Source organism: Phyllostomus discolor, chromosome 5 (genome assembly GCF_004126475.2).
Source record: "Phyllostomus discolor isolate MPI-MPIP mPhyDis1 chromosome 5, mPhyDis1.pri.v3, whole genome shotgun sequence".
NCBI classification, from domain to species: Eukaryota; Metazoa; Chordata; class Mammalia; order Chiroptera; family Phyllostomidae; genus Phyllostomus; species Phyllostomus discolor.
In genome coordinates, this window is record NC_040907.2 from 29,353,539 (window position 1) to 29,367,002 (window position 13,464).

At 48.4% G+C, this 13,464-nt stretch overlaps 1 protein-coding gene and 1 pseudogene across 5 annotated transcripts in view; one reads left to right on the forward strand and one right to left on the reverse strand.

Annotated features, from left to right (window-relative positions):
• Positions 1 to 13,464, forward strand: part of CFAP57 (cilia and flagella associated protein 57) — a 59,697-nt gene that overhangs the window by 19,202 nt on the left and 27,031 nt on the right. For all 5 annotated transcript variants that reach the window (XR_004903164.1, XM_036025883.1, XM_036025884.1 and 2 more), the window contains 5 exons: positions 1,026 to 1,199; positions 3,828 to 3,989; positions 8,937 to 9,092; positions 11,090 to 11,183; positions 11,774 to 11,964. Coding sequence is in view for 4 of the 5 variants with exons in the window: in XM_036025883.1 (XP_035881776.1) it covers positions 1,026 to 1,199; positions 3,828 to 3,989; positions 8,937 to 9,092; positions 11,090 to 11,183; positions 11,774 to 11,964 (777 nt within the window). In the remaining variant the exon portion in view is untranslated. The remainder of the gene's footprint in view (positions 1 to 1,025; positions 1,200 to 3,827; positions 3,990 to 8,936; positions 9,093 to 11,089; positions 11,184 to 11,773; positions 11,965 to 13,464) is intronic.
• On the reverse strand, positions 4,552 to 5,919 carry LOC118500590 (annotated as a pseudogene).

The following is a 13,464-nucleotide window of genomic DNA, read 5'->3' on the forward strand; positions in this document are numbered from 1 at the left end:
ACACATCACAGGCTCCGGAAGGAACTAACATGAGTACTGAGGCACCACCGTAGTTGGGGGAGGAGGGGAGAGCTCTGCAGGGACGTGTCGTGGCTGTGTGCTTCTCCCTCAGCCCAGCGGCATCTGGTCTTCATCAGCTTCTCTCGCTTTTCTTTGGCGCTCGGCACTCTCTTGGTGCTGGTGCCTGGAGAAATGCAGAGATACCACGGCACCAGGCCGGCCTAGGGCAGGTTTCCCCATAACTGGAACACAGCTCAGAGTAGGGTGTCTTACTACTGTGCCCCCAAGTAGCTTCACCCTGGCTCTGGCTTCCACGGTGCTGCGCCAGAGCAAAGCTTCTGTAGGGCAGGGCCACAGTTCTCCCTCTTGGCGTTCCCATCCGCTAGCACCCCCTGCATGGCCCGAGGCACACACTCAGTCAGGACACATGGGCAGGCAGGCGGGTGGGTGGGTGAATTAATACATGAAGGAATGAGTCCCCCGAAAGTATAGTTTCATTTATATAATGGATGTTAATTCATGTTTGCTGAATAAATTTGTGATCCACACCCCATTCTGGGTTTGAGAAGCATGGTCGTATCACAGCCAAGAGCAAGTGCTCTGGAGTCGGACCACCACTCACCACATGGGGCAGCCGAGGCAGGTAACCTGTCATCTCTGGGAGCCTCTTTCAGGGGTACCGGTAACTCCCTCAAAGGGGGTTGCGAGGATTCAGAGTTACAACATATGTGCGTAAAAGCCATAGCCTGGTGCTTGGCTCTTAGTCTGCGTGCTGTTTGAAGGTTCCCCTTTGTTGGTGTTATTCCTAACTCGCAGAACTGTTTACTCTCAGTCAAGCAGCCGAGAAACATTTAGCTTGTGCTTTTGACATGCTAAGCATGGTGACAGATGCCGTCAGGAAGAGGAAACATTTTTTAAGCACAGAACTTTCTTTCCCATGGCTGACGGAGGAGAGGAAGAGAATGACCCGGGAACCTGGGGACAGGGCTCACCCCTCACGCTGAACAGAGCTGTCCTCTCTCCAGATCCTTCGAGAGATACCGGCATTTGATGTCATCTACACGGCCATCGTCATCTCCCACTCGGGGCGCATGCTCTTTGTGGGGACCTCAGTGGGAACCATTCGTGCGATGAAGTACCCTCTGTCTATGCAGAAAGAATTCAATGACTACCAGGCCCACGCTGGTCCTGTCACCAAGGTGAGAGGGGCCCCTCTCTCCAGGGGCCCAGTCCCAGGACTGGCGGTGGGAGGATCCGTTTGGTCCGGCCCACCTCGTCCCTTCTTCACCCCATCGACCTCCCAGTGCCTTTCCTGTCTCCTTTTTCAGTCCAGCCATCCATTCAATGGACATTTACAGGCTGTTAACATTCTTCGTTTAAACTATTCCAGGAATTAGCCCTAGGAAATAAGCAGACTTGTACCTAAGGATTTCTGTACAAGGTTACAGAAGGCCCTCCTGGAGGCAATACCATGAGCACGTGTTTGTATTAATAAATGGTCCCTCCGTTCTCCCTTCTAAAATAACAGCATTTCTGTTACATGGAGCTCTGAAGAACAGGCGCTGGGAGGTGTGTGTCTCCTCCCCCACCCCTCTCTCATTCCAGACCAAACGCCACCAACACCCGAGGCTTTTTATCACTCCCCAGACTCTGTTAGCTCACCTGCAGACATGGTGCCTATTAAGAAAGTCTTTTTCATTATAAACTGGAACACCCCTGTACTGAGCCTGGTCCTTGGGGCCAAAGTAAATTACTATAACATAGTCCCTCCCACCTTCCCTTCAGATCTACTGAGTTCTGTGGATAAGATGTCTATTGTTCTGACTATAAAAGCGATGCATGTTTATTTGAGAAATAAAAACCCTCATTATAATATCACCATTCATATTTTGGTACATTTTAAACTTCTGCTCTTTTAAATATATATATAGCGTGTGTTTCAAATAAATTGAGGTTATGCTATATATACACCCTTTTGTAGCCTTTTTTAAAACTGGATGCTGGTATAAGCACTTTGCCATATGCAATAATTAAATAGTCCTCAAAAGCATGATTTCGGTAGCTATGCAGATATTCCATCATGTAATGGACCATAACTTATTTAGCTCTTCTCTTATAACCAGGCATTGAAATTACCTTATAAACTCTAATAAATGTCCTGGTCAACAAATTTCCAAGGGCATCTCTGATTATTCCCAAAGGCTAAATTCCCAGAGAGAGAGAGAATTTCTGAGGGAAAGAGCATTGCCATCTTCAAGGTTTTTAATACATACGACTGGTTGTGGGAAGACATTTCCATAGTTGGCTCTTTGTTTATTGTGTTTTGTTTTGAAATAAGAATAGATTCACAGGAAATTTTAAAGATAGCATGGTGGTCCTGTGTACCCTTCACCCCGGTCCCCCCAGAAATCATATCCAGTGCAAGTATAGTAGGACACCAAGCCAGAAAGCCGGCATTGGCACAGTGCGTGTGTGTGCGAGTCCCTACCATTTTGTCTCACGCATGGATTTGTGTGACCACCGCTGCGATCCAGGTGGAGAACTACGCCCTCATTGCCGAGAGCCCCGCCTGCCGCCCTTTCACAGTCCCGCCCGGCCGCCTCACCACCCCCACCCCGGTCCCTGGCAACCACCTGTTTGTTTTCCGTTTCTAAGATGCCGTCATCTTGAGAATGTTATATTAGTGGAATCATTCAGGATGGGACCTTTTGAGAGAGGCTTTTTCCACTCAGCATAATGTCCTTGCGATCCATCTAAGTTATTTTATGTATCAATAGTTCATTCCTTTTTATGGCCAAGTAGCATTCCATGGTGAGGCTGTACCATAGTTTTTTTAACCATCTCCCTGTTGTAGGATATTTTTATTTTCTCCCAGTTTTTGGCTATAACAAGTAAAACTGCTAAAACAATCATGGACAAGCTTCTGTGTGGACCTAATTTTTTATTTCTCTGGGATAAAATGCCCAGGAGTACAACTGCTGGATCATATTGTAAGTGTATATTTCATTTTTTAAGAGCCTGTCAAGCTATTTTCCATTACTATCAGCAATGCATGAGAGAGCCTGTTTCTGTACATCATTGCCAGCATTTGGTATTGTCACTATTTTTATTTTAGCTGTTTTAATAGATGTATAGTGATAGCTCATCATGGTCTTTTTTTAAAAAAGATTTTATTTATTATTTGTTTTTACAGAGAGGGGAAGAGAGGGAGAGAGAAAGAAAGAAAGAAAGAAAGAAAGAAAGAAAGAAAGAAAGAAAGGGGGAGGGGAACATCAGTGTGTGGTTGCCTCTTGCACACCCTCTACTGGGGACCTGGCGTGCAACTCAGGCAATGAGCCCTGACTGGGAATTGAACCAGAATCAGCGAACCTTTGGTGCATAGGCCAGCACTCAACCCTCTGAGCCACACCAGCCAGGGCTCATCATGGTCTTAATTTGCAGTTCCCTAATGGCTAATAAAGTTGAACATCTTTTCATGGCCTTATTTGCCATCTGTACACTCTCTTCTGTGAAATGTTCCCATACTTTGCCCACTTTCTAGTTGGATTGTTTGGGCTTTTTTTGTTGTTTTTGGGTTTTAAAAGTTTTCTGTATAGTCTAGACAATAACTGACTCTTAAGATTCCAAATCCACAGAGAACGTAGATGTAATCTTGCTTCTCTCACTCATTGTCGGAAGCCCGTGAGGGCTACTGTCTCGTTCTTACCCGGGACTTAGTCTCCCTCCCCGGGAAGCAGGCCCAGGCTCGCACGGAGGGAGCCTGGCACAATAGCCAGCCTGGTCCTCCGGGGCCTCGGAAAGCCTCCCGTCCACGGTCTTTTTCTCAGATGTCACTCACCTTCGATGACCAGTTCCTGCTGACAGTCTCCGAGGATGGCTGCCTGTTCACCTGGAGGGTCTTTGATAAGGATGGTCGGGGAATCAAGCGAGAGAGGGAAGTGGGCTTTGCCGAAGAGGTGCTTGTCACCAAGACAGACATGGAAGAGAAGGTAAGAGCTGGATCTGACGAGGAGGGATGTGGAAAGTCCTTGCAGGCACCCAGACGCCGGCGGGCCCTGGAAGCCCTCTGCAGCCCGGCTGCGGCCGGTGCCCCGCTCTCCCTGCAAGTTCTCAGCCCGCACCCCCCTGCCGCCCCCTCACTGCCGCCTAGCCTGCTCCCACTGCACCCACCTGTCATTCTGCCCCGTGGGCATCTTGTGCTGTGCGCTGTTCTTCACCCATGAACTAGCTTTTCTCTTCCTACTTTCTGATGGCGGGCACCACGGAAGTTTCTAGCCCATGGAAGACAATCAATAAAGATTGATAAAACTGAATTGACAAACTGAGTATCCTAATTGTATCTGTGAAACTTAATAACTGCTAGTATATAGAGCCTTCTTTTTTAAAAAAGAGGTATTTATAAAACATCCCCAAAACTCATTCCTCTTAATAATAAAATAATAAAAGTAATAATCAATAACCAACTCTTTTTTAGGTTTGCCACGTACCAGGCACTGTGCTAATTACAAGCATTTTCTCATTTAAATCTCATATAGTTTCTTTTTTTTTTTAATTAACCTTGGTTTCAAACTTTATGCCCAGGCTTCTTTAGCTTAATTAGCTGCAAAACGTGACGTGTGGAGAAGCAAAAACTGGAAAGAGCTGTGGTGTCCAAGGGGCTGGGGCTTAAAGACATTAGTGGTGTAGGTTTTATCAGATCCATAAACGAAATTTGAAAAAGCAGTCATAATATAAGATAGTAGCCACCAGTGACTTCTTCAAGTTCATCTTCTTCGGAATTTGACTCAGTTCAGTTTGCTTCCTTCTTGGAAGCCTCATCTAAATTCTTCCCAAGATCTGGAACTTCGTCATCATCATCTTCTGTAGCAGGCGATGCTTTTCCAATCCACGGAGTGTTTGGGCAGGGCCTCAGCCAGTCTCCTTAGACTAGTCCGACTGTGTGCGGGAAGCTGATTTAAGATGCTGGGCAGCATTTCTGTCAGCTGCATCGGCTCAGCGTGGCCTGCACTGCTGAAAGTGCTCACTGCCAGAGATGCCTGAACTTTAAGGTTGTTAAAGTGTGTCACTGTTCCTTGGTTTGTGAACAAACTTACCTCTTTGATACCAGAGATGTTATTTACCCCTAACTCCTTTAAGGAGAACTGAAGTTTTTTATCATCTGCTGTAGCTGTTCCGTGAACCATCTACTTTCTATGAGCAGTGCGTTTCCCACCGACGCACACTTGTGCCTGCAGTGTGGCGAGTTTCTCTCGGTTCATGCTAGTTTCTTTCATCTCACTGGAGAGAAAATGGGGCCGCACAGGGGGGGCTGGGGTTGGCGCTCAGGGGGCCTTTGGCAGGCTGGCTGAGAATAACCACGCACATGTGGGGACACGAGGTGGCAGCTAGGCTCACATGGTTTCTGTGAAGAAGATACTGGTATTCTCCCATGTTTCCAAAAATGGTTTCAGAGAGGTTGAGTGGCGTGTCCAAAGTCACTGAGCTGTAGGTAGCAGGACTGGGGTTCCGATCCAGTTTACTCCAGAGCCCACTCCTCCCCAAGGGCCTTCCCTCCTGTTCCTGTAGTCAGCATTCCGCCCAGCTGTGTTTTGAGGGCTTTGAGGGCACAGCCCTGTGCCCCACACCCTACAGGAGAAGCTGCATGGATGATAAACTCTAGAGGCTTACAGCAGGTGACAAAACTATGTGCTCAGTGCCACTCGTCCAGAATCCAAAGTGCATTTATCCGGTACCTCCTGTTTACCAGGCGCTGGGGATGCTTATGTGGAACAGGCCTGGGTCCTGTGGTCAGGAAATCAGTCATGAGGGACGGAGACAAGTAAAACCATCAGACCAGCAATGCCAGAGTGGCCCCAAGGCAGGAAGATAGGCCCCTGGCATTTCCCGGGGGTCCCTCCTAGAGCTGCCTGGAGCTTTCTGCAGGAAGGGCGTAGTGGGAGGAGAGGACGAGGGGAGCCTTTGAGAGTCGGGGCCTGGCATCCTGCAGGCAGCAAATGTTTCCTCTTCCTCCTCCTTGTTTTCTTCTCTCTTCTTCTCACGGGGTGGAGGAAGAGACCAAATAGGAGGCACCAGTGTGTACCAAAAGCCTGAGGTGTCTTGGCTGCCCCCTGCCCCCTGCCCCGCCTGACAGAACCACTGCCAAGCTGGAAATGATGAGTATGTGCAGTCTCCCAGCATCCCCTGGGCCACGTTTTTACTATTCCCTGTGAGCCTCTCCGCTCCTCGCCACCCGGCTCCTCCTCCACCAGTCAGTCCTTTAAAAGTCACATTCCCCAGAATTCCCAGTTCCTTTCTTTCTTTATATTCTATGACATTCTCTGTCTCTCTCTCAGGCCACGATTTACTCACTCATTCAGCCATTCACTTACTCATTCATCCAGCTGGTATTCACAGAGGGGTCTGCTGTGTACTGGACACTGACTAAGGTCTGGGATCACAGAAACGAAGGACATAGAGGGTCCTTCGGCGTATCGCCTGGGAGGAAGATTAGGTGAAATTTAAAATGGGAATTAAGGGCATGATGGGTGTTGGGAAGGAACAATGCTGGGAAGGGGACCGTGACCCAGGCCAGGTGGGGCCAGAGGAAGGGAGCCTTGGATGGAGCCTTCCAGAACAAATGAGAAAGGATCTTAACACTGAGGAATAAGTGTGTGCAGAGGGATGATGGAGGGTTGCTCTGGGGAAGATGCTCCTGGCCAGGTGGGGCAGGAGAGGAGAGGGCGTGCGGGAGGGAGGCAGGGGTTGGAATGCTGTACAGAGGTCTTGCGGGGCCTTTTACACCATGTTTAGACTTTGGAAATTGTTCCCTTGGATCCACCGACAGACTTAGGTTAGGGAGCAATGTGGTAGATTTGTGTCTTGGAGACACTACTTTGCAGCAGCTTAGAGAGGGATTAAGGAAGGACAATGAGCAAATACATCAAACACAACTTGTCAAACACCAGATCACCCCCACAATAAATGTATTCCACTCGTCCAAGGCATCATTTATTCATTTGATAAATATTTATCTAAGGCTGGCAATGCTGCTGATCCTACACCAGGCTCCCAGGATAAAACCTTGAAGCAAGACAGGCCAAGTGCACCCCCAGGGAGCCACCTAGCTGGAGAAACAGTCTTCATCCCCCTTCCTCTCACCTTCACCTTGCACCCCACCCCACACCCAGTCAGGCTCCCACTCCCTAAAATCTCTTTCTCAAATCTTTCCATTACTCTCTGCTCCCCCTACTCTGCATCCAGTCATGCCCCAACCACCTCCCCCCTGGCCTGTGCAGCACCCCTGCCTCAGTCCTCTCATCTGGCCCGTGCTGCACTCCACCATCAGAGGTCTTTTTAAGGCCAAGGTCAGCTTCATCGGGTTAGACAAGGGCCTTCCAAGGGCCTTCCGAGGCCCTCTGGGGTAAACTCCAAATTTCTTAGCATGGCCTACAGGGCCCTTATGGTCTGACCCAGTCTCAGCCGCCTCTCTTGCCCTCTGCCTCCCTCCTGCGCCCGACCACAGGCAGTGCCCTGACCAGGCACCTTCGCTTTCCACTTCCTCACTTCGCATGTGCGACTTGTGTTCACCTGTCACCTGAGGACTTCCTGTGGGCCAGACTCATACTAGTCTGCTGGCCAGGAATGCAGAGACATGCACAACTGTTCCTTGTTCTCTAGTCATCCGCAGCGACAGGGGAGACGGGCCAGAAAAGACGAATGGGGGTGCACAGAGTGTACTCATAAGTGAGCAAGAAGAAAGCGTCTGTGTTCTCACCTCCTCTGTCCTCAACTTTGACTTTTTGTTAAATGAGGGGTATGTGTATTACAGTATTTTCGTAAAACTGTAGCAATGGTGAGTACAATGGATAGGAGGAAGAAGACACTAGACCTAGGAACCAGGAAAGTGGAAAGACTTAGGACCTAAATTAAAGTGGTAACAGTGAGGCCAGACGAGGCCCCGCAGACACCGAGGGGGCAAATGAACAGTCCTGGCTTCGGGCACTTAATGCAGGTTGTAACGTTCTGTTCATCTGGCCGCCTCGCTCTGCAAGTTCTCTGACTGCAAGTTCTGTGGGAGCAGGAATCGTAGTTCGACAAATATGTTTCAAGCACCTACTGAGTGTTGAGCCCTCTTCTAGGTACTTGGGATACATCAATGTCCAAACTCAACATAGATCTCAGCTTCTTGGGGCTTAAATCCTTCCTAGTAGGGGAAGAAGACAAAGACAACCAATAAAATAGTAACTTATTATTAGAAAGTGCCAAGATCTAAGGAACTAATTAAAAGCAGGACAGAGCGGCCCTGGCTAGTGTGGCCCAGTGGATGGAGTGCTGGCCTGTGAACTGAAAGGTCACTGGTTCAATTCCCAGTCAGGGCACATGCCCGAGTTGCAGGCCAGGGCCCTGGTTGTGGGTGTGCGAGAGGTAATCAACTGATGTATCTCTCACACATCGATGTTTCTCTCTCTTTCTCCCTTCCTTCCCCCCTCTCTAAAGATAAATAAATAAAAGCTTTTTAAAAAATAAAATAAAGTGTGCTCTCCCTACTGAAGCTACCTTTTAAAAAAAAAAGAAAAGTAGGACAGAGTTGGGGAGGGGTGGTCGTGAGTGCTGGGAGTGAGAAGGGGAGAGTAGCAGGAATAAAGAGTGCGGTCCACATAGAGCTCACCGAGCAGGTGGCACTGGCGCGTGTTTGCAGGAGATGAGAGAATTAGTATAGTGTCAGGCACACAGTAGGATGCACTGAATATATGATGTGAGGGTAGAGGAAGAAGCTCGTATGTCTCCTAGTCTTCAGTCTGTGTGTCTTTCGGGGGAAAGATGACGAGTTCTAGCTGAGACGCATGAGCTGGAGGGTAACCAGAGCTGCAGGTCTCAGAGCGCTCAAGGCTGCAGGTGTCAATAGTCTGAGTGACCCCCACAGCCAACGTTCCTCATTCTGTGTCTTTCTCCCAAAGGCTCAGGTCATGCTGGAGCTGAAGACTCGCGTGGAAGAATTAAAAATGGAGAATGAGTATCAGTTGCGACTAAAGGATATGAACTATTCTGAGAAGATTAAGGAGCTCGCTGACAAGTTCATGCAGGAAATGGAGTCCTTGAAAACGAAAAACCAGGTCTGTTTGAGAGATAAAACCAACAACCACAAGTAACAAGAAATTTCCTGTTTACTCCTATGTATTCTAGATGGAACTGGCATATATTCACACAATAAGATATATGACAAAGTGTGATTTGAAAGCATAGTTGATAACTTTAGAAATGATTACAACTGCTCTGGCCAGTGTGGCTCAGTTGGTAGGAGAATAGCCCTGTAACCTAAGGGTAGCAGGTTTGATTCCCACTCACGGGGCACATGCCTAGGTCACTGGTCTGATCCCCTGATCCAGGTGTGTACAGGAGGCAACCAATTGCTGTTTCTCTCTCACAACCAATTGCTGTCTCTCTCTCCCTTCCTCTCTCTCTAAAAAAGCAATGGGAAAAAAAAAACATCCTCAGGTGAGGATTTAAAAAAAAAAGAAATGGTTACAAGGAAGTGCTAAGTGAAAAAAAAGCAGAATATAAAACACTACACTAAATAGTGTTTGTAAAATAAATATGCATGAAACCATTTAAAGAAAATAGCTAACAGTATAATTGTCTCTGAAGTTGGGATTGGAGATAGTTTAAATTTTGTTCTTTATACTTTTTAATAATTTCCAAATTCTCTACAAGGAGAATATATTACATTTATGATCAAGAGAAATTTATTGAAAAATACAATGAAAAGGTCACAAGAAAAACTAAGTATAGAAGGAAAAGCTAGCAGAATATTGATCTCTGGATTGCCAGTGGATTAAATAAAATTAGTCTAAATGGTCTTCCTGTAGTTAGATTTGGTCCAGGACTCCCTCAGAATAACTTTTTAATTTGCACTAATCTGCCTGGCCCTCCATCCAAAACTCCCTATTTTCTGCTCAAGGAATATTTGTTATTTTTATGTTATCTCCATGGGTCAGAGAGTTTGGGGGGTAGGGGAAACCCTGGCTGTTGATTTTATTATTTCATTCAGTTAGTCAGTGAGCTTTGATTTGGGGCCCTCCACCAGCTGAACACAAACTTAGTCCTGGACCTGGCTCCGCCCCCACCTGCAGGGAGCTTCCAGGCCCCCTTAGAGGAAACACTTCCTTTGAAGCTGACACATGAACATCTCCAAGGATTCAGTTAACAAAAACATGCTGACAACAGAGGATTCCACTGAATCCTTACTTTTTTTCACCCAAAAAGTGCATTTGCTACATGTCCAAAACTGAGGTCATTATTAAGACCACTTAGTAGAAGCACATATATATAGTGAAAGTTTATTTACAAAAAAACCCAGAATTATCTTCTGGAGGGTGAGCCCTTGTAGTCCAGGCTTCCCCCGCTAGGTGAGTGTTCCAGGAACCCGCCTGTATCAGTGCAGCGGCTGGTGCTGTTGTGAGTGAGAAGCTGTGTTCAGCTTCAGTGAATTTTTTTTTAAGATTCTTTAAATGCATTTGCCCATTTCATGATGGGTGAGTTATGACCTCACCTGCCCACATGGCACTGACTGTTCAGCAGTTTCTGGCCAAAAGCCGCATGACCCCCGTGCCGCACCCTCCCTGTTCACCGGATCTCTCCTCAAGTGACTTTCTGTTATTTCCCCGGATGAAAGAAGTCCTCAAAGGCAAACGTTTTGCTGAGGTGGAAGAGGTGAAACAAAAAACAGCAGAAGCACTAAAAGGCATCAAAATCGATGAGTTAGTTCAAAAACTGTTTTGAGCAGTGGGAAAAAAAACATCTTGATAGGTGTATTGCATCAAATAGAGAGTACTTTGAAGGTGACTGAAGTTTAAACATGTAGGAACAAATTCACGATTTTTAATAAATAAATTCCAGGGCTTTTTTAGTGCCCCCCTCATAGAACTGTCAGGGCAGAATGTAAAGTAAATGAAAAGCAACAGCTTGATTGCTCACAGAACAGTGCTCAGTGTGGAACAGGAGCTTGAGAAATGCTCACGAGCAAAGGAGGCTGTCGCTGTAAAATGTGCTCTTGCCCTGGGAGGGCTTTCAGCAGGTGTGTAGAAGAAGAACGTTTGACCCTGTGTTTTAGGTTTTAAAAACAGAAAAAGAAAAGCAGGATATAAGTCACCGTGAACGCATGGATGAACTCCTAGATAAACAAAGCCGGGAGCTGCAGGACATGGGTGAGTCCACAGTGGAGGCCACGTGGGCACAGGGTTGTTGGTTAGGGGCAGAAGTCTAGGAGTCTCCCAGACCCAGCGGAAGTCCCAGGCGATGTGAACAGGCTGCATTTATCTCCTGGAACGCACCGTGGCTCTTATTCCCATGTATTTTACTCACTGTTAAACACAAGCCAGTAGGTGATATGGGAAAGTGCAGGTTTGGGACCTAATGGACTGTCCCAGACTCACCAGGTGCTTGCTAGGAGCTCTAGGGAGTCACCTGACCTCACCAGGCCTCAGTTTACTGTTCTGTAAAATGAGGATACTACTACCTATTTTGCACACTTAGGACATTCTTCATGGCCCCAAGCCCCCAAACACCCCATCTGTACTTTCCGGGAAACCTTTCTGCCCAGACAGCAAAGCGGTGGGGGGAGTTTGGCTACCTGATGAGATGATGGCGTTGTGGGCGGGTGAGGGAAACAGGCAGGCATTTGAATCTCAGCTTCTAGTGGGTGCTGGAAGGGGGTGGGGAAGCACCCAAGGCTGCTAGGTGTCCCTGAGGTTGGTGCTAATGTCCCACCTTAAATACCTTTCTTGCTTCTCTTAAGAATGTTGCAACAACCAAAAGTTGCTTCTGGAATATGAGAAGTACCAGGAATTGCAGCTGAAGTCCCAAAGGATGCAGGAGGAGTACGAAAAACAGCTTCGGGACAACGATGAGACCAAGAGCCAGGCCCTGGAGGAGCTGACCGAGTTTTACGAGGCCAAACTGCAGGAGAAAACCAACCTTCTAGAAGAGGTACTAACCTAAAGCCAAGCTGCGCCTCCCTTGCCCAGCGCCCAGCCGCAGCCTGCAGGCCCTGCCTGTGAGCAGCCCGAAGAGCTGTGGGAAGCCTGCTTGACCTCCTTCCCCAGCTTTCCTGTGTGCCCTTCGACCTTTGTTTCACACATTTGTTTCTCTGTGAACCACATGACCCTCTGAGCTTGGAGGTGCTCAGTTTTTGAGTCTGAAATTCCTTGGGCGAACTAGGTTGATACCTTTTATTCTCTCTTAAATGTACCCTCAAGCCTTAAGACCTGGGGAGACTTTTCTAGAAGAAGCTTACATAGAACCTGGAGAGGAACAGGGGCTCTGAACAATGGAGAAGGGGGTTACCTGAACCCTCTTAGGAACTTCTTTTGTCTTAGAAGATGAAGTCATTGCTTTGCTGACTCAGCAAACACGTCTTGTTGGTTCACCAGCCTGAGTGCTGCGTGACCAAGGGACACAAAGCGTGGGGCCTGGTTCTCCGCTGGGCGAGCGAGGCAGCCACACACATCAGCGCTCGGCAAGGCGAGCACGGGACGGTAGGGGAACGCAGACAAAGGCACTCTCCCCTGCACGGTCAGGGCAGGGCTGCGGGAGCTGATGCAGTCCAGGAGGAGTGTAAGTTAGAATGCGCAGGAGACGGGGAAATGTGGGAGGGAAGGGCATCCAGGCAGAGCAGTGGGGTAGGGTGTTCAAGCAGTTGGGGTTGCCAAAATACCGAGTTTCCCAAGATGAAGAGAAAACTGAGCGAGGCCTCCTTTCTGGAATGAACTGGTGGCGGATGGCGTGCTGAGAGTGAGAGGGCAGGAGAGTCACGAAGGGGCGGGGTGATTTTTTTGAAGGAAATGGTGAAGGAAGTGGCCAAGAAGAGGGCTGGCAGGTATGTGGTTGAGAGCCCGGCTCAGGTGTGGGACGTGAATTCTGGCAACGTTAGTCCTCCAGTCTGAGCGCATTTCCACAGCGTGGCAGGTGTGCGAGTGAGGGAGACACAGCAGCCTGGGGTCATAGCTGGGGTTTTACTGGCATGGTACCCCAAAAAATAAAGGTCAGCCAAAGAGGGGTCAGACAAGGAGACATTATAGGATTTTCTACAACCAGTCCCAGTTATGGCAAAAAAGACCCAATCAGCATCTGGAAGTCTGGAGTGCACTGGGAAGGGGACCAGACAGCAGGAGATCAAAGTGAGGAGAAGCAGGGTGGAGGCCTCCGGGTGGCAGGGGCCTCAGAGCAGCAGGCTGAGCGTTGACACCGCCCCTAGCCCCACTAGGTTCATCCTGGTTCCCTGATGTGAGGGTGCTGCTCAGCACTGCTTGCAGGAGCCTCTCTGACTCGGATCTGCCCACCCTCCCACCCCCACTTCCAGCCAGCCAGCCCTGTCCAGCTCCCAACCGTCTAACAATACGGAGCGGCCGGAGTTTTCCACACAACCTCTGAGCCTCAGCTCAGGACCCCTTCCCCTTCTTCTCCTGGCCACCTCTGCCCACCTTGCAG